Raw genomic sequence first — 25,442 nt, 5'->3', positions numbered from 1 at the left:
GTAATTTCTGCCTCCGAGTGGTTTAAGCTTGTACTGCGTGTGTTTGTTTATAATGTGGCAATGCTTTTCTTCACCTTCACTTTGTTTAAAAATCTCTTTGTGGCCGTCATCAGTGGCATTTCTAACAGGGGGGAAAGGGGGGGGCATTTTGTTGGCAGCAGCGTCATTGTAGTCATGTTATAGAGCGTTTTTATCCATTTATTGGGAAAGTTTGTTACACCAAGATCCCAATCTCGAGGGTGCAATTTGGATTAATCCTCCTTTTTAACCACATGTTGTTTAAAAAAAAGAAAAAAAAGGGTTTCATTGGTAATCCCGCTCCACCTTCCTGCACTGTAACATCAAACTTCTTGAAAGTCTTTATTTGTCCAGCTGTCAAGCCACTTTTTTTTTATTTATACTCCTGTTCTGGAATCTGTTGTGTTTGTGTTACTTGGCAGCTGCGGAGATATTGTTCAGGACATTAGTGGACTGGGATGTTGCCTATTAGCATCCGAGAAACGTCTTGAGAAAGAAGCAAGGCTGTGAAATCAAACCGCGCCGTCCATAAGCCCCGATCATGACAAAAAATGCTCTGGATAAGCTGCCGAAGCCGCGGCGGCGAATTTTTCACACTAATGAGACACTTTGTCAGCTCTATTTGGGGTTCTCGCAGAGCCACGCTGTCATGAAACCATCATTGCAGCGGCATGGGGGGAGAGGAGGGCGCACACCAGTGCAAACAAATGGCCCAAATATGGGCAAGTGGTACGAGGTTCCCAGAAGAAGGGGGGTCGGATCTGATCCTGTCTTGAAGCCTCCCGTCCAAAGCACACATTACAACATTATGAGGGAATCTTGAACTTTTGACGGGACTTCGGTTTAATCTCTGCTACTGATGAAGTGCGGAGAAAACACACACACACACAGTCACATCTAGCTTTGTCCGTCACATTAAAAACTCACACAGATTGACGGGGGGCCCGAGAGGCGGCTCTGTAGCGCCTCTCAGAAGGGGTGAAAGTGCTGCGCTGAATCCCCCATTCCGGCTCTGTGGCGGCCATTTTGTGTCAGACTGCATTCCTGCCATGTATCCCGGCTCCAAGACGCTGGGTTTAAAAGGTTACTGTTTGTGTTGTTGACTGTTCCAGCTGCTCGTCGGTCACCTGACAGCGGCGCTGTTGTGTCAGCCAGCTTGGTTGCCACAACAACCGTTTTGAACGCCGGATATTCAGGGCTTTGAAAAGATTCACTCTTGATTCCGGCCAAGTGACAACACAACACGAGCGAGCATATGTTCACCATTTAGTTTATTTCTTGCATCGTAAACACAACCGCACGCGCACATGTACGTGCGCTTCATCTTGAGTTGCACGTGCCGTTTCATCAAACCCCTCCACGGACTGACTTCAATTCGGCCTACATGTTTTCTGAGCACTTTCCCTTTTTCTCCTGTAACAGCTTTAATTAGACAAGGTGTATGTGAGTGTGACAAGAAACTGGCGGTGCCTTCATGGGTACCGTTCACTTGAAGGTGGTCTGGCTGGTTTGCTGGCTGGTTTGCTGGCTGGTTTGCTGGGTGTACTGCTGGGTGGTTTGCTGGGTGGTTTGCTGGGTGGTTTGCTGGGTGATTTTCGGGCTGGTCTGCAGGGTGGTCTGCAGGGTGGTTTGCTGACTAATTTTCGGGCTGGTCTGCAGGGTGTACTGCTGGGTGGTTTGCTGGGTGATTTTCGGGCTGGTCTGCAGGGTGTACTGCTGGGTGGTTTGCTGAGGGATTTTGGTGGTAGTTTGGATGACCTGCTTGGTGCCCCCTGTGACACCAGAGAAGAACCAACCGTTGCCATGGCAACATACTCAAACACGCCTCACTCAGATGTTACTTACCATCAATGATTTTCCTTCAAAACAAAGGGGAGAAAGAGGGGAAAACAGAAATTAGCCAGAGACTATTTTCCCTGAATGTGCAGATCTGTGTCAGATGTTCCACCTGCACTCCTGCTCCTCCAGCAGGCTCCTGTAGGTGGCGATCTCGTGCTCCAGCCGGACCTTGATGTCGAACAGGATCGTGTACTGCTGCCTGTGGTACTCGATCTTGCCTAGCAGGTCGCTAACCCCCGCTTCCATCAAGTTGATCTTCTTCTGGAACTCGCTGAGGGTGAAGCTGTAGTGGGCCTCCGTCTCCCTCAGCGTGGTTTCTAGCGCCGCCCTCTGCAAGGCGGCAGAAGACAAAGATCCAAGGTGGTCAGGGAGTTTCGCTCATTCAAGGGAAGAAAAAAAAAACCTGTCTGAGATGCGAGCAGATGTTTTGTTTTGTTTTCATCACCAAGCTGATCTGAGACTGCAAATCGATCTCCAGGCTCTGGTAGGAACGCCGCAGTTCGCAGATCTCCGTCTTGGACGTCTGGATTGTCTCCGTTTTGACGTCCACATCCTTTTTCAAGGATGATGTCTGGAGCGAGGGATGAAAAAGGAGAGGACATCGTTGGGCATGAAGGTGATTGGCTTCTGTTTTTTTGTTTTGACATGTGTCCTGTCACCTTCTGGGTAAACCAGGCGTGTTGTTCCTCCCGGTATTTTAGGGTGATGGCTTCATACTTGGCCCGGATCTCCCCCAGGATCCTGGCGAGGTCCGGCTGGGGAGCGGCGTCCACCTCCACGCTGATCTTGCCGGTGAGCTTGCAACGCAGCGCCGTCACTTCCTGCAGAAGTGAAAACGTCAGCGAGGGTTCTTTCTCCGCTTGTCTTTGGCCAGGAGTCAGGAAGTTCCCGAACCTCGATGTGATACTTCTTCAGGCAGATCAGCTCGTCATGCAGGGTCTCGATCTGCAACTCCAGGTCCGCCTTCATCAGGGTCATCTGGTCCAGCATTCGCCGCAGGTTGGCCACGTCGGCCGACACCGACTGGTACAGCATGCGCTCCTGCTCGAATCTGGTAGAAAGAACTTGGAATGACCGTTCTTGAACGATGCGAGAAGAAGCGGTGGACGTTTCCACGGGGACGGAGACCTACTTGATTTTGAAGTCTTCCGCCGCCAGTTTGGCGTTGTCGATCTTGAGCAGGAGGCTGGCGTTGGTGGTGGTAGCGCAGGTGATCTGAAGGGAAGAACAACGGTCGGGCGGGGGATTCATTGTTTAGCATCTGTTGCCATGACGATGTGAATGGTTGTTTGCCCCTATATGTTGCCCTGTGATGGACAGGTGAGCAGTTAAAGGGTTAAAGGCCTCCTCCAGCTGAGCGACAGCTGGGATTGACTCCTGCCTCGGTGTCGGGTCTGCAATTAACAATTGTAACCCCTATGAAAATATGGCCACTAAAATGTAGTAATATAGGAATCAAGAAAGCAGTTTGGCAAACCGTTTGACTTTCTCAGAGGAACCTCATATTGGATCACTTCGTTACCAGATAAGACCCCAAATAAGACACCAAATCAGAGTACTCCCACTGATTCAACCCAGTTATTGGATAACACACATTTATTGGGATAATTTTTTTGTGATTCATTTTTGGAGTAAGGACTGAATTATTTTTGTTATTGCTCTGAAGAGCGCTTCTTTTGCTTTTTTTTTTCCCCCTGATTCATGTCATCAGTGAATTTATCAACTCATTTTTCCGTGTTTCTATTCCAATTATTTATTGCTTTTGTGGGATAACTACGCCATACCTCTTTCCCGAGCCTAGGTAGATGTTTAGTGTTTTTTTTCTCTTTACAGGTCTAAGTCTACAAGCTCTACACAATGAATGTTGGGTCAGGTGATCTTTGATGGCTTCAGAAGCTCGCATGGCTCCCACGCCTTACCTTGTTCCTCAGGTCAGTGATGATGGTCAAGTACTTGCTGTTGTCCCTCTCTTTGGCAGGGCCCTTCTTCTCATAATACTCCCTGATCTTGATCTCCAGGCTCATGTTGGCCGCCTCCAGCGAGCGCACCGTCTCCAAGTAGGCGGCCAGGCGGTCGTTCAGCATCTGCATGGTGGCCTTCTCGTTCAGGTGGAAGGCACCCGGGTCGGGACCGCAGATCAGTTCGAACTTGTTCCGATCCACCTTCACCCGGTCCAAAGACCTCCTGGAAGAAGAAGAGTCACAGAAATAGACATTTAAACGATTGAGCCGGACGTCAAGTGAGGTATCTTCTCCGTAGAGTCCTGGTGTACGCCGAGATCCCAGATGTCAAATAGCGTTGCATTTCGTGAGAGTGGTGGCCCCCGGCGCCGTACCTGGAGAAGTCATAACAGCTGGACCGGAAATCCACGGAGGGTCTTTGCTTCCAGGCGTTTATGGATGCGGGCTCGCAGATCGCCACCGCTTCGGTGAAGCGGTACGGCTTGGGGCACACCATCTTCTTGTGGCTCTGGATCTGCTGGCTTTGCTGCCCGACGAAGGTACCGGGGAACATCATGGATGTGTTTATGGTTGCTAGCTGACCGGAGAAGAGACGCGAGGAGAGGGACGTCGGACGTCTGCTGACAGGAGTGGAACCGAACGGAGGACGAGGCTGTAGATATAGCGGCGGTCCGAGGGTGGTTCCCCGGGGGGAGGGAGGCCAGGAGGGAAGGCTCTCCTCGACCTGACAACCCCCGCCTGTCTCTAAGGATGGGGCTCAGTTTCTTTCCAATCTTCTGAGGACACTTGCAGAATCTGTGTGTGTGTGTGTGTGTGTGTGTGTGTGTGTGTGTGTGTTATACTTTGGAAGGAATGATGTTCTGTAAGCGTGCGTCTGTGGGATTGATTTCAACACACTTTTATCAAAACACGCCTCGCTTCGATTGCGCCAAGTGTTCAATAAGGCGCCGTCTGCGCTCCATCATGTCGGAGCCCCTCTCACGTTAACCCTTGCCTCGCAATCCAAACCGATCCAGCGTTTGTCCGTCTCCGAGCCTCGTTGATCGGTCGCTATGGCGATGGTTGTTTTCCCCGCGGGGACAAATAGGAATATAGATCATCTAGGTGGTTGATTATTGACAGTCTTAGGCCCATTTATAGCAGTATGTTTGCTTTAAAAATAAAGACCATAAAAGTTAAAAATATAAAAATGAAATTCAAAAGAATGAATAAAAGTGGGCTAATATATTGAAAAATTTGATGAGAAAGGAAAATATTTTGAATATGAAAACACAGATGCAATATGACCTTTTTTTTCATTTAAATCAATCACATTTTTTAAACTTATTATCCCCCAACGATACCTTCTGTCACAAAACACCTGAACCACTTTTTTTTTATTCCTATGAAAGGCCTGGTTGGTCAGCCTGTCCTTGAACACTGAAGATACGTTTTTTAAATTTTAGTATTGAAAATTAATTTTCACAGCTTGTGACTGAAAACGCCATGGTAAGCCATAATCTGTATGAAACACACAAAGTGGGAAACATCCCATGTCAGTATTTCCTTATAAATGACCAAAAATAATGCACAAAAACCTGCATATTTTGTACATTCAAAGATATGAACGAGATTGCGATCATGCACATGCATGCCGGAGGTGTCAGGAGACTTACGGTTTTCTCTAGACAGAAAAAGGTACACCATGTTGAAGGAATAAAGAGTTAACAGCTGCTTCTGCATTGCGGTGATCCCCAAACAATTGATTTATTGCCATGAAAATGTTAAAATTAGGATGTATTTTCCCCTCATTGCCATTGACCTGCTCACTGTTGTGAATGTGCGGGAGGTTTTTCCTGAAACGACAACCAGGCGGCTAATAGACGGCTATGTAATGCTAGCCTTAGCCGGCAGATGCTAGCAGACATGCAAGGTCCAGAGCGACCAGATACTCGGGCGAAACGTGAGGTTGAATGTTGGGGATTTTGTTTGCGATCGCCACATTTTCCTGAGGGCCGCAGCCCTTCTCACCTTGGTTAACACTGTTTTAAGCTAATTTGACTTTTTAGGCCTCAAGAGGCCGTGGCTGAGCCCCCGGGGTCTGGTGACCTGCAGCCGAAAGCACGGAGTCAGTGTCGGTTGGTGGATGTTTGTTTTCCTCTTTGATATTCTGTGATTTTCGAAATCTGACACCGTTCAGGTCAACGGTGTAGAAAATAAACGTCACCTGGAGGATGAAGGTTCACTTTCCTCTTGTCCCCATCCCAACCCCTGCGTCTGGGGTTCGGGCCCTGACCGAACAAGGTGTGAGATTGTTGTGTTACGCTGACTTTGTCGGACCCGGCACTTATAGCCTCTGTTGACGACTCCCGTTTAAAAATCTTTCCTTCGAAGAGGCTGTTTGCGTTGCTTCTACAAATAAACTCGCCACAGGACTCCGAGTTGCATCACGCTCTGGCCGCAGCGGTCAACACGCTTTTTATCACTGAGGGAGGCTACAGATTATTGAAATGTAATCATCCGGTTTTCTCTGGAACACACACAGACACAGCAGCTGAAAGAAATAGTCTTGTTAATCATCAGTTGCGGGCTTCTTCCCCCAACCCATCCAGTTGGGATGGCACTAGAGCTGTAAAAACGGGGTAAAGTCTGCCATTTTTTTGCGTCGATTGAAACGTATTTCAGCGTCTTAAATACTCCAAACTCCGCAGGTCTGTCTATTTTTGCACAACGCCATGTGTTATTTCAGTGCTACTGGAGACTTAGCATTAGCATTAGAAGGTACCGCAAGTGGAAGTGAGAACTTTGAACCCTTTTAAGTGTCCATCCAAGCACGTATGTGCTCATCCATCTGTCCTTCATGTCCCTCTCTCCTCAGCTGGCATGTTCATGGGAGCCTCTCAGATGCAGTTTCCCGTCCAGGCCGCCGCCGGTTACCAGGCCTTCCCCGGCATGGGCACGGCCATGCCGCCTACGACGGTCATGGGGGCGATGATGGCGCAGAGCGGAGCCGCCATGATGGGTCCCAGTCCGGGCATGATGGTCGGAATGACGGTGCCCAACGGCTTCATGGGAAACGCTCCCGCGAGCGGCGTGATGGGCATGGCCCCCAGGATGATGGCCCCGCAGGCCGGCCCCATGGCCGCTGGCATGGTGCCCGCCCAGGGCATGTACGCCATCCAGCCCGGGCAGCAGGCTCAGTGGAACATGGCTCAGGTACGAACCTCCCCTCGCCATATCGAGCTGTCAATCACGGGCTTAGCGATACTAGCTTAGCTGTGCGCACACCATTACGCTGTCAATGCTAATTACAGGTTTAAATGAACAGTTTACTCACGGCTGAGAGGTTGTGGTTTGGTTTACATGAGAACAGGGAAGAGTGGGTTTTATATATGATATCAGAAGCAGCCTGTATAAATAACCAGTCAGAAGAAAAGAGAATAGCATTTTCTTTCCCATCAGCAAAGACAATTGGTGCTTTTTCTGAGCAAAGTCAACTGTCTCGGTGTGATGGTTTGGAAGTTTGCAAGCGATACGTTCTTAAAAATGCATCACCGAGGACAGGGGTGTCAAACTCAAGGCCAACAAACTGGTTTAATCTGGCTCACAAAGCTAAAAGATACCAGGTTTAAGAGGGGAATTGAACAACAGGTACATTAACAGTAGTTAATATCATGAATTTACCCGGCCGACCCACTTGAGAATAGATTTTCCTCCATGTGACCCCTGAGCTAATATCAGTTTGGAACACCTGACCAAGGACGTCCTTTTCGCCCACTAATCACATTAAATAAAACACTTTCGTCAGAAAAGGGGCACAGCTCGCCGAGAAGCTCAATCACTTTGTCGTTTGTTTCTGTAAAACCCAGTTCCATCCCTTTTCCTTTACACATTTGCAGTGATGTAGCAACGCCTCAAATCATAATAATAATAATTTATTAATCCCTCGTGGGGAAATTCGCTCTCTGCATTAATCCATCATGGATGAGCAGTAGGCTGCCGTCCACCAGCGCCAGGGTGGCAGTCAGGGGTTCAGTGTCTTGCTCGAAAACACTTCGACACACGAGGAGGAGCCGGGAATCGAACCAGAAATTATAGTATATAATCATCGATGAAAGAGCTTGCGCCCCCGGGTTCCGCAATAGTGGACAAAAAATGTGATTCATTTATTGCAAAGGAATGTTGATCACATGTTCAGTTCTCAAGCTGCGAAAATCAGCTCATCATTGCAGAAACACAGGGGTGGGAGGGAATTTTTACTGTAACGTGATTACAAGGAGCCGCATTGCATAACAGCCGCGCAGGAACCATTGTTGGTTTGTCGCTGGGAGGTGTGTGTTCTCTCTTGTCACACATCAGGGCCGCACCCAGTGCGTCCAGCAACTGATATCTCAAGCACTTTGCTGCAGTTTCTCCGCGGCTATCAGGCAGCAGCAGGGTACGGGACGGCACACTTTGAAGCTCTACTGGAAAATCCTGGCTACTAGAGGGCAGTAAAGCATTGTGGGAGAAACCCAGAGACCGAATGATCATTTAAACTAGCTGTGAGGATGCTGAGGATTACACCTGTCCAGGCACGGGTTTGGATTACTGTCGTTTGACCAGAGGTTGGCATGTTGGGCTAAGTTAGCCCTTCAACCGTTCTCACAGGCCTTGAATTAACATCGTCGGTGCAGATAATATAACGTCACCCTCTTAGAATAATCACCTAAATCATTTTGTCAGATTTTCAGGGAACATAAAAAACCAAACCCTTTGACACACTCTTGAAAAAGGGAATTTCTACTAAAGGGGTAGAATGGCATAATCTGTTTAACTGGGGATGTAGACAATTTTGCCAGAGGTGGTCAGCATCACGAGGAGATGATTTAGGCAAAAAAAAACATTTTTGTAAAAAAATGACTCATTATTTATAAGATTATTTTAAGAGGGTGGCAATAAACACCCTCTCTGTGGGTAAGTTGACGTTGAAAGAGTAAATCTCCAAAGAGCCACGCGGAACAATTTTGGGCAACTTGTTTATGTACATAAATAACACAATTTAAAAAAAAAAACACGAAAAGAAAACCTTTTGACTCTATATTGTGTATTCATATGAAAGTCTTGCGTAATATATCATTTGACAGCTGAGGGTCTCTAGAAACGTCCCTTTACAAACTAGAGTTTGTAAAGGGACGGTTGAGGGGGGAGGGAGGGACAGAAAAAGAAGAAAGAAAGAAAAAAAACACACTAATGAACTGGCGTCTGTTTCCACTGTAGTTTCTTTTTTTTCCTTTTACATCACATGGAAACAAAAGTCCCGACAGAAATATTACCGACATATCAGAGAAGCTGCAGGACCAGTTACACAAGCTTTTATAATAAGATTGTAGCACATTTAAATAAGAATATTATTTAAAGGGAGGCGACACGACCGGCCGAATCTGCCCGGCCTCCCACATGTACAGCGCTGTATAACCTTCTTTAAAAGTGCTTGTGGAGTCCTTGATAAAATAAAAAAAAAAAATGATAATAAATAATTCACCTCGAGGTGTCATCTGTGTCAACTAACATTTAAGGTTTTCCTGACGGGCCCTCAGGTATGCAGAGGCCGAGCACCAGGACGGCAGGGCCATCCTCCCGGGACCGCTCCGGACATTGATCCTCAGCCAACGATGAGTTTGTTTTCCCCTCATGACTCGGCGTGGTTTTGTTTCTCTGACAACTTTGTGGCAGCAGATTAACAAACCCAGGTCGTTCCCCGTCTAACGGCCGAAAGAGAGCAATCCGAAGAGGTCCAGATGTGATTTTCTGATTTAGGGGTCCTGCTGATGCTGAGGCCGGTTCTGGAAGCACAGTTTTGGACATCATCCCCAGGGGAAGCTGCAGGGGGGAGGGCTGCCACGTTCCCTCCACTTCCTGCCGGGAGACAGCCCAGAGGTTGGTTTCCGTAGCAGAATATTTCCATAAAAAGATATGAGAGTCGCTTGGCATTGTCAAATTTTTTTTTTCAACCGATCATCTGTCTCGAGAGAAAAAAAAAAAAAAGTGAGTTGATTATTTACACGGCTTGGGAGAATCATAAATCATCTCAATGCCAGATCCTCCTGGCTCATGAGTCTTCTGAAAGAATCACATTTTAAAACCTGTATGTGAGGGGAAAAAACTCTCAAAATGCAACTGAAGGATTTGGAAAAAAAAAAAAGCAATATCCGATTTAGGATCTTGTGTATGTGCAGGGTGATGGTTGGGATTTTATAATTCTGTTAAATGAGCTCCGATCTCCTGCAATACTCATTTTCACCACTAGATGACGCCATTAGCCCAGTTTTGAGGGAAGGAGTAAGAACTGCACAAAAATCCTGCCTTTTAAAGTCTGTACTGTCATGCACGCAAAGGCTGCATGCACGGTGTGATTTATATCTTTTTTTTAGCTTTTAAACATTGATTCAGTGGGATTATTTGAAAGAACTTGAAGTCCCGCGGCAAGTTTACCTTTGAAATTTTCAGTTAAACTGTATTTGCCCAACAGCTTGCTCCCCCCTTTTGCAACACTCAACATCCCTCATGTTTCTGCAAACATGCACGACGTGTACGATAATCCCCCCTCTAGCCAGTTTTACCTGTATTGTGGATTCTGCAGACACTTCCAGGTATGGGGGTCAAAAATGTTAATTTTGTCATCATAAAACAAGTTGTAGTCCGGTCCATAAACACTGCAAACACCACTTCTGCCTTACCTGTCCAGCGGTGCACGCCTACACATGTTCACGGCTGCACGTTTGGAAAATCTGCATTTGGTTATATAACTTTTGTCCTGAAAATTGTGTTGCATTTAATGCAATGTTTAACAATGAGTAAAATATTCTGTGTAAGTCTTTACATAGTTAAAGTCAGTCATTCGTATATAGATTGGTGTAAGTAACACACACACACAAAGACACACACACACATAACCACACTTCCGTACTCAATCACCACTCACTGATAGTGCCAGTATAAACACTATCCAGTTCTTGATACAAGTCCTGCGCCTAGTTTTTGATCTGGTGTTGTTTTTGCCAAACACACATACACTCAAAAGAATACACACAAGAACACACACACATACACCAGTGTGTCTCACGCCCGCCTGGTCAGCCCAACCCACCATCTTGACCCTTTAAAAACAAACATTGCTGATACCAGGCCTCGAGTTAGCTAAAACAATTTTTTTTAATAAGAAAGAAAGAACTGGAGCCACACTTCAGAAATACAGGATTTTTACTTCTGCGCATTCCCTCAAGTATTGTGTTTCATCTTAATCTGGATCAAGGAACCAATCAATTTGTTCCATTTTAATCAAAAAATAGAGAATGGACTTAAACTGGAATATTTGTTTTAAATTTTTGGTCACTTTTGACCTTTTTCTTTTTTTTTGCATTACCGACCCGCAGGGTTGGAGATAGCAGGCAGCTGCAGGTCAGCCAGGTTTTAAAAAAAATACATAAATAAAAAATATTACAGTCCTTCCTCAAGTGTTCCGTTTCATCTTAATCTGGATAAAGGAACCCATCAATTGGATTTTAGTTTAATCCAACTCGAGCTCATCACAATTATAAAATAAACTTAAATTGAGATTTTTGTGATTTGAGTTTGCCACATCGCAAACATCAATATAAATGATATCGTATCAATGGACGCCTCTAAACAACTGTTTTCCCCATTCTTCTATTTTCTTTCTTTAAAGTCATGCAAAGTTAATGAATTCACCTTTGGCCTTTGTTTTTGCATTCCTGACCTGACAGCTGGAGAGCGCGAGCAGCTGCAGGTTAGGCAGATTCAAAAAATTAAAATAAAAATCCCAGTTCACGCTCAAATATTCTGTTTAGTTTTAATCGAGATAAAAAAAACAAATCAATTTCAAGCAAAAGACTGGATTTCAGTTTATTACAAGTTTGAGCTTATGAAATAAAATGACATACAATTCACTGATATTGAAATTTGTTTGCATTGCAAACATTAGTATATCAATATATATCAGATCAATTGACGGAAGACGTAAATCTTGACGAAAATCTGGTTTCATTGATTTCGCCCCCAAACAGCTGTTTTCCTTTTCTTTCTTCTCCTTTCTTTTTTTAAAAGTCACGCAAAGTTCATTAATTCACCTTTGACCTTTCTTTTTTTGCATTCCTGACCTGCAGGGCAAGAGAGAGTTTGCAGTAAGTTAGCCAGATTTAGCCCTCTGACTGATAAAAAGCTTGTCGTCGCTCTTGATCCTTGAAGTCTTGAAAGCGTCAAGGCAGGATGTGCCTGGTGGACCTGACAAACACACACACACACACACACACACACACACACACACATGCACACATATCCCTCTCCGGTAAATGAACTTTTCACTTTGCTGACATTTCCTGCAACAACATACGAGTAGAACCCTTCTCCCATGATCTCAGTCACGGCTAGCTGCTAGCCAGCGGGTATGCCGGTAACAGTCACGGTGTGACAGGAAGTGGGAGCGGGAGTGTTGGGTGGCGGTTTGGCATCACTTCCTGCCTGATACTCTTCACTGCAGCAGCCTTGCTGACGTTCATCTTCCCAGCATCTTCCCTCAAAAAATGCTAATGCTAAAATGTTTTTCTCTCTGTGCAGGATGCTAAGGCTGCAATATTCCAGGTGAACCCGTCACCAAAGGGGTTGTATAGACACAGGAGATAACGGTATCAGTATGGATAATATATGTCTGGTTAAAATAAGAGTCCTTTTCTTTTACGACTGCAGTTACTGCTTCCAGCTGGTCTGTCTTCAGATTACAGCGGCAAGGTGGTTATTAAGGAATACCAGATAACACTGTCTGTCACTCAAAGCCAGAAGGAAATTGGGGCCAGATTTAAAGGATTTTACCATTAAATAAAAAATGCGGGTTGGGACGAGTCTGTCCAAACAGACATTTGTACAGGGGGGTATAACATGGAAGGGTCACCTGTCAATCACAGGGTCACCCAAAAAAAATTCATTAAATCATATATAACTGTGTCACCTAGTGGTCAAAGCTGGTATTGCATGTGTTCATTTGTAATGTGGCGATGTTTCTCTTTACCTTCGATTTGTTTAAAACTCTCTTTGTGGCCGCCATCACTGCCATTTCTAACAGGACCTCACAGCTTTGTAGCCTTTTTTATCACCGCGCAGGCTGAGAAAGAAGAAAGTAGTGTTGTTCGCCAGCATGCCGGAGAGATGAACGATATCCGTTTATCAGGCGAGTTCGTTACACCGAGATCCCGACCCCGAGGGTGCAATCTGGGCTGATCCTCCTTTTAATCCACCACGTGTTATTTAAAAAAAAAAAACATCAGGTTTTCAGTGGGAGTTCCCCTCCGCCCTCCTGCACTGTAACATCAAACTTCTTGAAAGACTTGATTTGTCCAGCTGTGACGCCAGTTTTATTTTATTTATACTCCCGTTCTGGAATCTGTTGCGTGTGTGTTTATGTTACTTGGCAGCTGCGGGGATATTGGTCAGGACAATGTTGCCTATTAGCATCCGAGCGGCGTCTTGAGAAAGAAGCAAGGCTGTGAGATCAAACCTTGCCGTCCATAAGCCCCAACCGTTGCGAAAAAATAGACTCGACCGTGCTCTGGATAAGCTGCCGGAGCCGCGGCAGCGAATTTTTCACACTAATGAGACACTTTGTCAGCTCTATTTGGGGTTCTCGCAGAGCCACGCTGTCATGAAACCATCATTGCAGCGGCATGGGGGGAGAGGAGGGCGCACACCAGTGCAAACAAATGGCCCAAATATGGGCAAGTGGTACGAGGTTCCCAGAAGAAGGGGGGTCGGATCTGATCCTGTCTTTAAGCCTCCCGTCCAAAGCACACATTACAACATTATGAGGGAATCTTGAACTTTTGACGGGACTTCGGTTTAATCTCTGCTACTGTTGAAGTGCGGAGAAAACGCACACACACATACACACAGTCATATCTAGCTTTGTCCGTTACATAAAAACTCACACAGATTGACCGGGGGCCCGAGAGGCGGCTCTGTAGCGCCTCTCAGAAGGGGTGAAAGTGCAGCGCTGAATCCCCCATTCCGGCTCTGTGGCGGCCATTTTGTGTCAGACTGCATTCCTGCCACGTATCCCTGCACCAAGACGCTGGGTTTAAAAGGTTACTGTTCGCGGTGTCGACCGGTACAGTTGCTTGTCCGTCACCAAACAGCGGCGCTGTTGCGGCAGCGGGCTTGGTTGCCACGACAACCATGTTGAACACCACTTTGAAAAGACTCCCTCTTGATTCCAGCAAAGTGATGACACAACACAAGCTTGCGTGCATTCACCAGTGGGTTTATTTCTTGTGTCGTGAACACAACCACACGCGCACATGCATGCGCGCATGCACACACACACACGCGGGCACTTAATCTTGAGTTGCACGTGCTGTTTCATCAACCCCCCCCACGGACAGACTTCAATTTGGCGTACATGTTTTCGGACCACTTTCCCTTTTTCTCCTGCAATAGCTTTAATTTGACATTATGTGTGTGTGTGACAAGAAACTGGCGGTGCCTTCATGGGGACTGTTTACTTGAAGGTGGTCTGGCCATACTGCTGGCCGGTTTGCTGGCTGGTCTGCTGGCTGTACTGCCCGGTGGTTTGCTGGCTGTACTGCTGGCTGGTTTGCTGGCTGTACTGCTGGGTGGTTTGCTGAGGGATTTTGGTGGTAGTTTGGATGACCTGCTTGGTGCCCCCTGTGACACCAGAGAAGAACCAACCGTTGCCATGGCAACATACTCAAACACGCCTCACTCAGATGTTACTTACCATCAATGATTTTCCTTAAAAACAAAGGGGAGAAAGAGGGGAAAACAGAAATTAGCAAGAGACTATTTTCCCTGAATGTGCAGATCTGTGTCAGATGTTCCACCTGCACTCCTGCTCCTCCAGCAGGCTCCTGTAGGTGGCGATCTCGTGCTCCAGCCGGACCTTGATGTCGAACAGGATCGTGTACTGCTGCCTGTGGTACTCGATCTTGCTGTGCAGGTCGCTAACCCCCGCTTCCATCAAGTTGATATTCTTCTGGAAGCTGCAGAGGGTGAAGCTGTAGTGGGCCTCCGTCTCCCTCAACCTGGTCTCCAGCGACACCCTCTGCAAGGCGGCAGAAGAGAAATCCGGGGTGGTCACACAGGGAAGTAGCCCCCCTCCCCCGGCTGTGTATAACACATGCATTACACAAGCATGAGTCTGAACAGCGCACGAGGTGATGGATCACGGTTCCGCATTTTTGCTCCTCTTTCATCGCTTTTTTTGGAGGAACACCAGCCGGGCAGCGGCGATGATGTGCTTCCAACGTTCCCTCAGATTTGACCTGGAGTATCTCTTGGAGTTTGAACGGGCATCTGGGAAACATCACCCCCAACTTCCACCACCTCCGTCATCCAAACACACTATCCTTCATCTCTAGCCTCCTCTTTGAGCGAGATGGTGAGTTTCGCTCATTCAAGGGAAGAAAAAAAAACCCGTCTGAGATGCGAGCAGATGTTTTGCTTTGTTTTGCTTTCCTCACCAAGCTGATCTGAGACTGCAACTCGATCTGCAGGCTCTGGTAGGAACTCCGCAGTTCGCAGATCTCCGTCTTGGACGTCTGGATTGTCTCCGTTTTGACGTCCACATCCTTTTTCAAGCATGATGTCTGGAGCGAGGGACGAAAAAGGAGAAGAAATCGTTGGACATGAAGGTGATTGGCTTTTTTTTTTTTTGTTTTGGCCACGTGTCCTGTCACCTTCTTGGTAAACCAGGTGTGTTGTTCCTCCCGGTATCTACAGGTGATGGCTTCATACTTGGCCCGGATCTCCTCCAGGATCCTGGCGAGGTCCGGCTGGGGAGCGGCGTCCACCTCCACGCTGATCTTGCCGGTGAGCTTGCAACGCAGCGCCGTCACTTCCTGCAGAAACGCGAGGAAACGTCAGCGAGGGTTCTTTCTCCGCTTGTCATCGGCGAGGAGACGAGAAGAAACCCGAACCTCGATGTGATACTTCTTCAGGCAGACCAGCTCGTCATGCAGGCTCTTGATCTGCAACTCCAGGTCCGTCTTCATCATGATCAACTGGTCCCGCATTCGCCGCAGGTTGGTCACGTCGGCCAACACCGACTGGTACAGCAGATGCTCCTGCTCGAATCTGATTGGTTAGAAGGAACTTGGAATGACGGTTCTTGAACGATGCGAGAAAAAGCGGTGGACGTTTCCACGGGGACGGAGACCTACTTGATTTTGAAGTCTTCCGCCGCCAGTCTGGCGTTATCGATCTTGAGCAGGAGGCTGGCGTTGATGGTGGTGGCGCTGGTGATCTGAAGGGAAGAACAACGGGCGGGTGGTCATTGTTTAGCATCTGTTGCCATGACGATGTGAATGATGTGGTGAATTTGTCGTATGTCCCTATATGTTGCCCTGTGACGGACAGGTGAGCAGTTAAAGGGTTAAAGGCCTCCTCCAGCTGAGCGACAGCTGGGATTGACTCCTGCCTCGGTGTCGGGTCTGCACTTAGCTTGGCTTCAGAAGCCGGCACGGCTCCCACGCCTCACCTTTTCCCTCAGCTCACAGATGATGGCCAAGTACTTGCTGCAGTCCTTCTCTTTGGCAGGGCCCTTCTTTTCATAGTACTCCCTGATCTTGATCTCCAGGTGCTCATTAGCCGTCTGCAGCGAGTGCACCTTCTCCAGGTAGGCGGCCAAGCGGTCGTTCAGCATCTGCATGGTGGCCTTCTCGTTCAGGTGGAAGGCACCCGAGTCCGTGCCGCAGATCACTTCGAACTTGCTCCGACCCACCTTCCCCCAGTCCAGAGACTTCCTGGACGAAGAAGAGTCACAGAAATACACATCGGTGTAAACAGAGCAAGACAAGCCGGGAGAACGCCGAGATCCCGGAGCGATGTCAAATAGCGTTGCGTTGCGTGAGAGTGGTGGCCCCCGGCGCCGTACCTGGAGAAGTCATAACAGCCGGACTGGAAATCGATGACGGGACTTTTCGTCCAGACGTTTGGGACGAAAGGCCCGCAGATCACCTTCTCGGGGTAGGGGCGCGGCGTGGGGCACACCGTCTTCTTGTGGCCCTTGGTCTGCTCCCAGAAGTCCCCCTTGTAAGGGGGATCGATTACCGGCATGGATGTGTTCATGGTTGCTAGCTGACCGGAGAAGAGTCGCGAGGAGAGGGACGTCGGACGGCTGCTGACAGGAGCTGAGCCGGACGGAGGACGAGGCCGCAGATATAGCGGCGGTCCGAGGGTGGTTCCCCGGGGGGAGGGAGGCCAGGAGGGAAGGCTCTCCTCGAACTGGCACCCCCCGTCTGTCTCTAAGGATGGGGCTCAGTTTCTTTCCAATCTTCTGAGGACATTTGCAGAATCTGTGTGTGTGTGTGTGTGTGTGTGTGTGTGTGTGTGTGTGTGTGTGTGTGTGTGTGTGTGTGTGTTATACTCTGGAAGGAATGATGATCTGTAAGTGTGCGTGTTTGTGTGTGTGTTATTGATTTCAACACTTTTTTATCAAAACATGCCTCGCCTTGATTGCAGCAAGTGTACAATTAGACCAATAAGACGCCATCTGCGCTCCATCACGTCGAAGCCCATCTCGCATGTTAACCCTCAACCTGTGATCCGAATGGCGTCGCGTTCTATTGAGCGTTTATTGTCCGTCTTTTAGCCTGGTTGACTGGTTGCTATGGCAACAGTTGTGACAAATATGAAAAGAGATCATTCAGGTGGTTGATCATTGACAAGCTGGAGCCCAGTTATAGCAGTGTGTCTTCTGCTTAGCCACCATATTGACAGTGTGTGTGTGTGTGTGTGTGTGTGTGTGTGTGTGTGTGTGTGTGTGTGTGTGTGCGCGCACATAGCAGAATCAAACCAGGGACCGGATCACACAAATAATCAGACTATCGTTTATCTGGCTCCAGGAATCTCGCTGGGTGACCTTTCATGTGAGTTTTGCGTGACCTTTGACCTCTAGTTCGGTGCAGTATCTTCTCTGCGTCAGCACGGCTGCCCGGCTTGCGTCTGTCAATCGCAGGGGCCGTGATGCTGACACCTTGGCCCCAAAGACTCCCCCAAAGCATGATATCAGATAATAATAATGCTACATTTTATTTACGGCGCCTTACTCAACACTCAAGGACTTCATACAGATGTACACAAAATAGATTTAAAAGAAACAAAAAAAATAAAGACAATAAAAGTTGAAAAAAGAAATATGAAATTTAAAAAAAGTAGTAAAAGTGGCCTACTATATTGAGAAATATGATGAGATAAATATTTTGAATATGGAAACACAGATGCAACATGACATAAACAATTTATTTTATGTTTTTATTGCAATCAAATTAAATCACATTTTTAAACTTATTTTCCCCCAATGACACCCGCTGTCTTAACATCTTGAACCACTTTTCACTTGTTACGAAAGGCCAGGTTGGTCAGCCTGTCCTGTGGCACTGGAGATATATTTTTATTAATTTCAGTTTTGTCTGAAAATGGCATCGTAAGCCATAGTCTTTATGAAACAAGCAACGTAGGAAACATCCCATGTCACTATTTCATTAAATATGACCTAAAAAAAACCTATAGAAAATGTAATTGCACCATTCTAGAGCTTTTTGCTGACGTGATTGGTTAAAAGAACCAATCCAGATGCAAAAAAACTGAAAAAAAGCCAAGTTATGACAAAGGCGCTGTCATGCAATGACAAATTCCTGCATATATTGTACATTTAAAAATATTAAAGAGATTCCGATCATGTGCTTGCATGTCGGAAGTATCGGAAGATGTACCATTTTCTCTAGACAGAAAAGGCACACCATGTTGAAGGAATATAGGGCTAACGGCTGCTTCAGTAGTGCGATGAACCCCCAAATATTGATTTATCAACACGAAAATGTCAAAATTCCAATCTATTTTCCTCATTGCCACTGACCTAGCGACGGTTGTTGCGTGGAGAGGGGGCGAACATGCGCAGGTTTCCCTGACACGTCAACATGGCGGCTTATAGACGGCTACGCAGTGCTAACCTTAGCCGTCAGATGCTAACAGTAGTCGTGCAAGGCCCAGTGTGAGGTTGAGTTTGAGGGGTTTTGTTTGCGATCTCCACAGCCTGTCCCTCCTCCGTTAGCACTGTTGTTGAGAAGCTAATTTGACTTTTTTTTTTTTTTTTTGCCCTGGCTAGGAGCAAGGAGACCGTCTCAGTTGGTCAATGTTTGCTTGCCTCTTTTCAATTCTGCGTTCTCGAAGGCCGACGCCGTTCAGGACGATTAGAAACATCACCTGGAGGAGGAAGGCCGGGGGGCCACGTTCCTCTGGTCCTCACCCGAACCCCTGCGTCTGGGTGCGGCGGAGGCCGGCCCTGACCGACAAGTTGCGAGATTGTTGTATTTTGCTTACTTTGCCGGACCCGGGAGTCACAGGCTCTGTTAACAACTCCCGTTTAAATAATCTTTCCTTAGAAGAGGCTGTTTGCGTTGCTTCTACAAATAAACTCGCCACAGGACTCCGAGCCGCACCGTTGCGTCACGCTCTGGCCACAGCGGTCATGATACTGCTTTTTTTTTTTCCACTGAGGCAGACTGCCGATCCTATTTTCTCCGGAACACACACACATATGACTTATATGTAAGCCGTCCCACCTGCCTGGTAAGGCGAATCTTGATCGTAAGCCCCAAAGACTCCAGCTTAATAATAATAAAAATAATTATGATAAAAAGATTTTGGATGTAAATCGCACCAAAAAATAAGGCCGACACCCCTGGGTCCGGGTGTTAGGCAACACGACCTTGTTAGCCGAGGGCACTCCCAGAGTCACTGATGCAAGGGGAAATAAGATCCACAGCATGAGTGGGGGGTTCGCCTCGGAGAGTGGGTGTGGAGCTCAGGCATTCCAAGTTTGTTACAGCGTCTCGGGTCAGTGAGAGTCCAGCTCAGCCGGACGGTTGGGACATCTGATGATTTCGTGACGGAAGAATTAGGAACATTCTATGTTCTTCATGTTCACATTAGCATTCACATATGCCGGAAAAAAACAAATAAAACCAAACGAGGCCTCATTTTATATCATATTACATTGACCACATTTTGACTTTGTAGATAAACATATTCTTGATATATAGTTTATATAAAGTCAAATGATCATGCCTTTTTTTATTGGACACGGTCTTGTGATATTATATGCTCTTGCCATATGCTATTTAGCTACGTAGCTGCGTTTCACTTGTTGGTTGGGTGCTAATATGCTAACCTGCGGTGTGCTAACGTGTCAGTTCACTGCTGTTCTAGCTTGCTAGCTTCTTTGCTTTCCCTTTGTGGTTTTATTTTTGTTATCCGTTGCCAAGAAATTCTAATAGAAAAAAAGAAGTTAATAGCCTCTGTGTGTGTGTGTGTGTGTGTGTGTGTGCACTGAGAAAAAGTGGGTGTGTGGTTCATGTTGAAAGCTTTGGGAAAATACCCATCAGAGAGGTCCTTTGGTTGTTTTCTCCCATAATAGCAGCTATTCAGCTCCTCAGACAAACGCACCGCAGTTCGCTTCTATGCGTATTCACGGTAACTGTGAGTCACGGCCGACCCCGGACCCCCCCGGACCCCCCCGGACCCCCCCGGACCCACACAACACCCCATCAGGCCTCACCAAGTCCTGCACAAATTCGTCAGTCAGTTTTCTTGTCAATTTCTCCGCATATCCCGGACATACAGAGGAATCAAAACAACGTTTCTCACAATCCCACGGTGACATGAAATTAACAAAATAATATGCATAATAATAGAGTGCAAGTTGACAGTAAAGTGCACTGCTACATTAAACAGTAAAACATTAAACTACGACGTATGAAGTATAATGTGCACGTAGATACAAACTCATGTTTGACATCATGAGAGTAGCAGCAGGGCTTTGTTTTTGTTAAGTGCAAATGTCAGTAAGTAGTACCATAATAGTATATGGTGCAATAACACAATGGTCCCCGGACTGGTACCAATCCGCAGATCATTTGGTACCGGTCCACAAAGAAATTCTTTCTTGGTGCAAGTTGTAGTTTTTTTTCATTATAATCTTAATTTTTTTTATTATTTTTTTTTATTATCATTTTTTTTTAATTTTCATGATTTTTTTCATCATATATTATTTATATATTATTTCATATTTTCATTATTATCATCCATTCAAACAACTGTTTCCACCCTCACCTTACTGCTGCACTTAACTCTGTCGCACCATTTCACATATCAGCAGCAATCGTAATCAGATTAAATACTCTGAACTGACAAAAGGTTTTATTATTTGAACCGCCGTGCTTCTAACCTGTACGCGGAAACATTTTCATGCATAAAACTGGTCCCTGGTACAAAAAAGGTTGGGGACCGTTGCAATAGCAGCATGATCGTTTTCTCAGTGCAAAGTAGCAGTAGTGCAAAAAAAAAAAAAAGGTAATAAGAGTCTTCAGAGAGGCTGGAAATCCGGCGTAAAATGAACTAAGCAATTAATCCTGGGTTAGTTTGTACATGTGTGTGTGTGTGTGTGTGTGTGTGTGTGTGTGTGTGTGTGTGTGTGTTGCATGTAGAACCAGTTTCTGAGCCAAGATTTTTAAGCACTTTTGTTCAACACGGCAATTATCACAGATGCATGACATCTGAATGAAAACAACTCAAGCTGAGTTTAGTTTAGATTTTGGTTTGTTAGTTTAATTTTCCCGTTGGGTTATTCCTACTGGGCAGGATCGACAGGGACCGCCGCTGAGGAAATGAAGCCTCTGGGGGGAAAACGGAGACCCGAGGGATGGGGTCGACGTCCGCGGCCGTCTAAATTCGATGAATTAGCGCTCAATAAATCAGGATATTACAAGGATATTCTCCGTCGCACGTGGCAGGATTGTCGTAAGCGATGCCGACCGAAGCCGAAAGCGGGAATTGTTCCTTGCTTTAAATACGCTAGCAAACTCGTGGTTGGTTATCCGTCGCGAGCCGGGGAGAAGACAGAAAAGTGTCGAGCATCCTGCTCGGAAACCCAAACAAAATTGCGCTTTCGTCAAAAAAACAAAATCCCCGCCCTTCCCTTCCTTTGGGAGTGGGAGCGGGAGTGAGATTCCAGATGAAGAGCGCCCTCTAGTGGACATTTGGGTGCGCGCGGGATAATCCCCCCCCACATTCCTGAGGCCGGTAGACACGGAAGAAAGTGATCGGTTTTCCACACTCCCTCCTCTAGAAGGGAAATATTACGTCATACTTAAAAAAAAAAGTAATTAATGAGTGTGACATTTATGCATAACCCCATTTATCTTATTAAATGATTTAAACCAGCTGGTGCAATAATGGCAAGGGACTGATTCAAGTTTTCACTTGTAAAACCTGACTTGCAGACTTTTTTTCCACTTTGCTTTCAGCGCACACACACACACACACACATACGTGCACACACACACACACACACAAGCACGGGATGTAAGTGAGCAAGTTTTATGGCTTACGTAGCTTCACGCTTAACCCACCGACAAGCAGGCAGCTGCAGAATGTGTGAGCGCAGGGCGAATGGACGAGGCAGAGGCCACAATGCATCTCTGTCTTCTGACGGGTGCGGGGGGCTGGAGCCGTACGCCCCGTCCTGATTGGCCGAGAGGTCGGGGCTTTACGCGGCGCTCCGCTTGATGGATAACTAAAACAGCGTGTGAAATTGATTTCATCAAATGTCTAAGCCGGCGGTCGCTAAACGGTCAGTAAATACCATGCACGTGGTGGGGAGCTGGGCGCTAACTAGCTTAGCTGAGGCGAAATATAGCGTGACATCGTTAGCCCGGTTGTGCCAAAAATCAAACGCCTGGATCTCGGAGCGAGTAGCACCTTTCACACGTTCAAGAAAAAAAAAAAAAAATCGACACCGGCGGTTGAAGAAGCGATCTGGCACGGGATTGAGAAACGCGGGCCGGTTCCGCGGATATTTGCGATTTTAATGCGTGAATTCATTCACTCATTCGTCATGCGTACCGCTAATCAAGGCCAGCCTGGCGGCTGCGGCCAATCCCAGCTGACACGGGAGCGAGGGGGCGGGGCTTAAACCAGACATATCGTAAATCGAACATGTCGCTGCTTTGAAAAAGAGCATGTAAAATGATAGAAATGGCGGGTTCGATGATGGACGGCGTGCAACACATGACGCACGAAACACAGATTGTTAAGTCTCGGGGGAAGAAAGAAAGCGCCGGAGGGTTGAAAAGCAGCAACAATGGAAAGAAAAAAAGAAAACAAGACGAGCAGCATTGAGGTCTGAAGTATTTCAAAGCAACAAAGGGCTGGTGACACTGTTCGGAGGGGGAAGAGGCTGAGAGATTGAGAAATCTGCTCCGCAATCCTGACACGTCCTTCGGGTTTTTTCTGCAGCGGCGAGGCTGGGAGGAAACACGAGATTCAGAAGAATTGAACAAACAGCCCGTGCTTTTCTGAAAGAAAGTAGAATGATAAAGAAGCTCCAAGCAATTAAATTTGTCATTGTTCGGGGAGCAGATAGCAAATTCAACGCGTGATCCCCTCCGCTTTTCACACCCACCTGTCAGGATGCCTGTTAGTGGAAATGGATTACAAACTGGGCTACAAATGAACAAAAGAGCTAGCTGAAACAAAAAATGTCTGGACTATAAAACCAAAAAGAGACAGCTAAAAAAATACCGGATTACAAAATAAACAAGAACTACCAAAATAAATAAATAACGGGACTACCAGCTAAAAAAAAACTGGATTACAAATGAAAAAAAATGCTAAAAAAATGGGACTACAAAACAAAAAAAGCTAGCTAAAACAAGGACTACAAAATATCAAAGAGCTCTTTATCCTTTTTTTAGCGAGCTAAAACTGAACTTCAAAAGAAAAGAAAGGAATGCAGGGTTTATAAAGTCCAGAGAAGTGTGATATGTAAAATTTAAAACCTCATTATAGAAGCTTAAAATTCACACTTACCATTGAAAGCAAGAATACATGAACTTTGAATTTAGGAAATTTTGCAATTATTTTTTTATTGTGAAAAAAAATCACTTGACAGGTTGTGAATTCTGAACATGCTGCTCTTAAAGCCCATCCTACTCATTCAGGGTTAGTGACAAGTGTGTGTTTGTGTGTGTGTGTGTGTGTGTGTGTGTGTGTGTGTGTGTCTTGACTTGAAGGATACGGGAACATTGTGTATGCTGGGACCTCTTTGATGGGTAAACCCTGTCATCTGAGATAAACGTCTGTCTCTTTTCACCTGGTCTCATTCAATAATGACTTTAAAAATATGTGTCTGGCATCAGTCACACACACACACACACACACACACATGCACGCCTGTATTCTTAATCCCACGGGCCCACAGGCCTCACCCTGATTATCAGACGTGCTGCTGACTGACTGGAGATGTTGAGAAATGTGGAGTCAGTCAGGCAGCCGGGCTATGCAGTCGCACTCGAAAACATTTAGGTGATTGTTTTCCGCCTTCTCACACTCTGTCTGTATAAATTTGATGGTGATGACAACGGTGAAGAACTGATTCGACTATTTTTAAGGATTCGAGATTTGTTGTTACACGAAGCGCAATGAAATTTAGAGATCGCGGCTCTCAGTGGAATCAAAAACCTTAAAAAGCAGGACACAACACAAGAATATAAAGATAGTAGCATCTCTGGGTTACAGATATAAGACAGAAAAAATATGACCAAAAATATACATAACAAATAAAGAAATATTTAGAAAAAAAAAAAGGAAAAAATAAAGAAGTAAAAAAGTGAAAAGGGGGAAAAAAAAAGGGGTTTATTGCACTGTGCTGTATGTGAATTTCAAGGATTGTGACAAATTTAGTGCGATGACCAAAAAACTGGGGAAAAAACTGTTTTTCAATGTATTTGTTTTTGCCTTAATTGTCCTAAATCCAACTCTAAGCGCGGGGTAAGTTTTATTAAAAATTCCTGATGCTTACAGGTGCAAATGTAATGAAAATGTGCTTTCATTCAGGTTCCTGTTGTGATTCAGGTGTTTGTCTTGGTTCTGGCGTGTGAGTTCTCTACGTTCTCCTGCCGGGGCTCTCCATGTTTTCCTCCCACGCTCAAAAAACGGGTTCATCAAAATCTCCAAATTGTCAGTAGGTGTGAATGACAGAGCGATCAGTGTAGGTCAGGGGTCGGCAACCTTTACCACTCAAAGAGCCATTTGGAGGCGTTTCATCACAGTAACGAAAGCACCGGAAACCACACGACCCTTTTGAAATTTAAAATGAATTAACGCGGAATATAATGTTATTTTTTTGCCTCAACAAAATATATGCTGCATATTTTGTAGAGAAAACAAAATAACATTTCCGCACGCAACAAAACATTTTAAATTCCGAAAAAAAAAACACTCGATTGATAGTTACTTTTAAGCAAAATAATCAACGTCTATTTGAGTCCTTTTTGTCTTTATGAAGAAAAGAAAAAACGAACTTAAAATATAAACCAACAATGTCGTCCGCTCTCTGTGCTGTCATCCTTTTACTGGCGCGTGCAGTAGCTTATTAATAGCGACGAAAATGTTTTAACACGTTTTATTTAGATGTTACAAGATCGGCATAATCTTGAAATGTAAAATGACATTTAAAAGATAAGCTCATTAGGTTGGTCATTTGGTTTAATAACCTCATTCTCGCGTTGTTTATGAATT

General features: G+C 46.0%; 1 protein-coding gene across 1 annotated transcript; it reads right to left on the bottom strand.

The window, feature by feature from the left end:
• Positions 1–1,283: 1,283 nt before the first annotated feature.
• LOC147213911 (uncharacterized) lies at positions 1,284–17,079 on the bottom strand. The gene is made up of 20 exons (XM_086142199.1): positions 16,738–17,079; positions 16,342–16,606; positions 16,025–16,107; positions 15,782–15,938; positions 15,542–15,703; positions 15,326–15,451; positions 14,687–14,907; positions 14,584–14,597; positions 14,346–14,510; positions 6,735–6,993; positions 6,025–6,068; positions 4,193–4,562; positions 3,777–4,041; positions 2,990–3,072; positions 2,752–2,908; positions 2,517–2,678; positions 2,303–2,428; positions 1,967–2,187; positions 1,864–1,877; positions 1,284–1,790 (listed from the first exon to the last, which is right to left on the bottom strand). Exons 1-20 carry the CDS (start codon positions 16,929–16,931, stop codon positions 1,504–1,506), a joined length of 3,375 nt encoding a protein of 1,124 aa, XP_085998325.1. The 5' UTR covers positions 16,932–17,079; the 3' UTR covers positions 1,284–1,503.
• Between the last annotated feature and the right edge of the window lie 8,363 nt (positions 17,080–25,442).

This window comes from Fistularia commersonii, chromosome 35 (genome assembly GCF_037954325.1).
Source record: "Fistularia commersonii isolate RoL2024-O1a breed Wild chromosome 35, RoL_Fcom_v1.0, whole genome shotgun sequence".
Classification (NCBI taxonomy): Eukaryota; Metazoa; Chordata; class Actinopteri; order Syngnathiformes; family Fistulariidae; genus Fistularia; species Fistularia commersonii.
The sequence above is the reverse complement of the archived record's forward strand: the minus strand, read 5'-3'. Positions and strand labels throughout refer to the sequence as shown.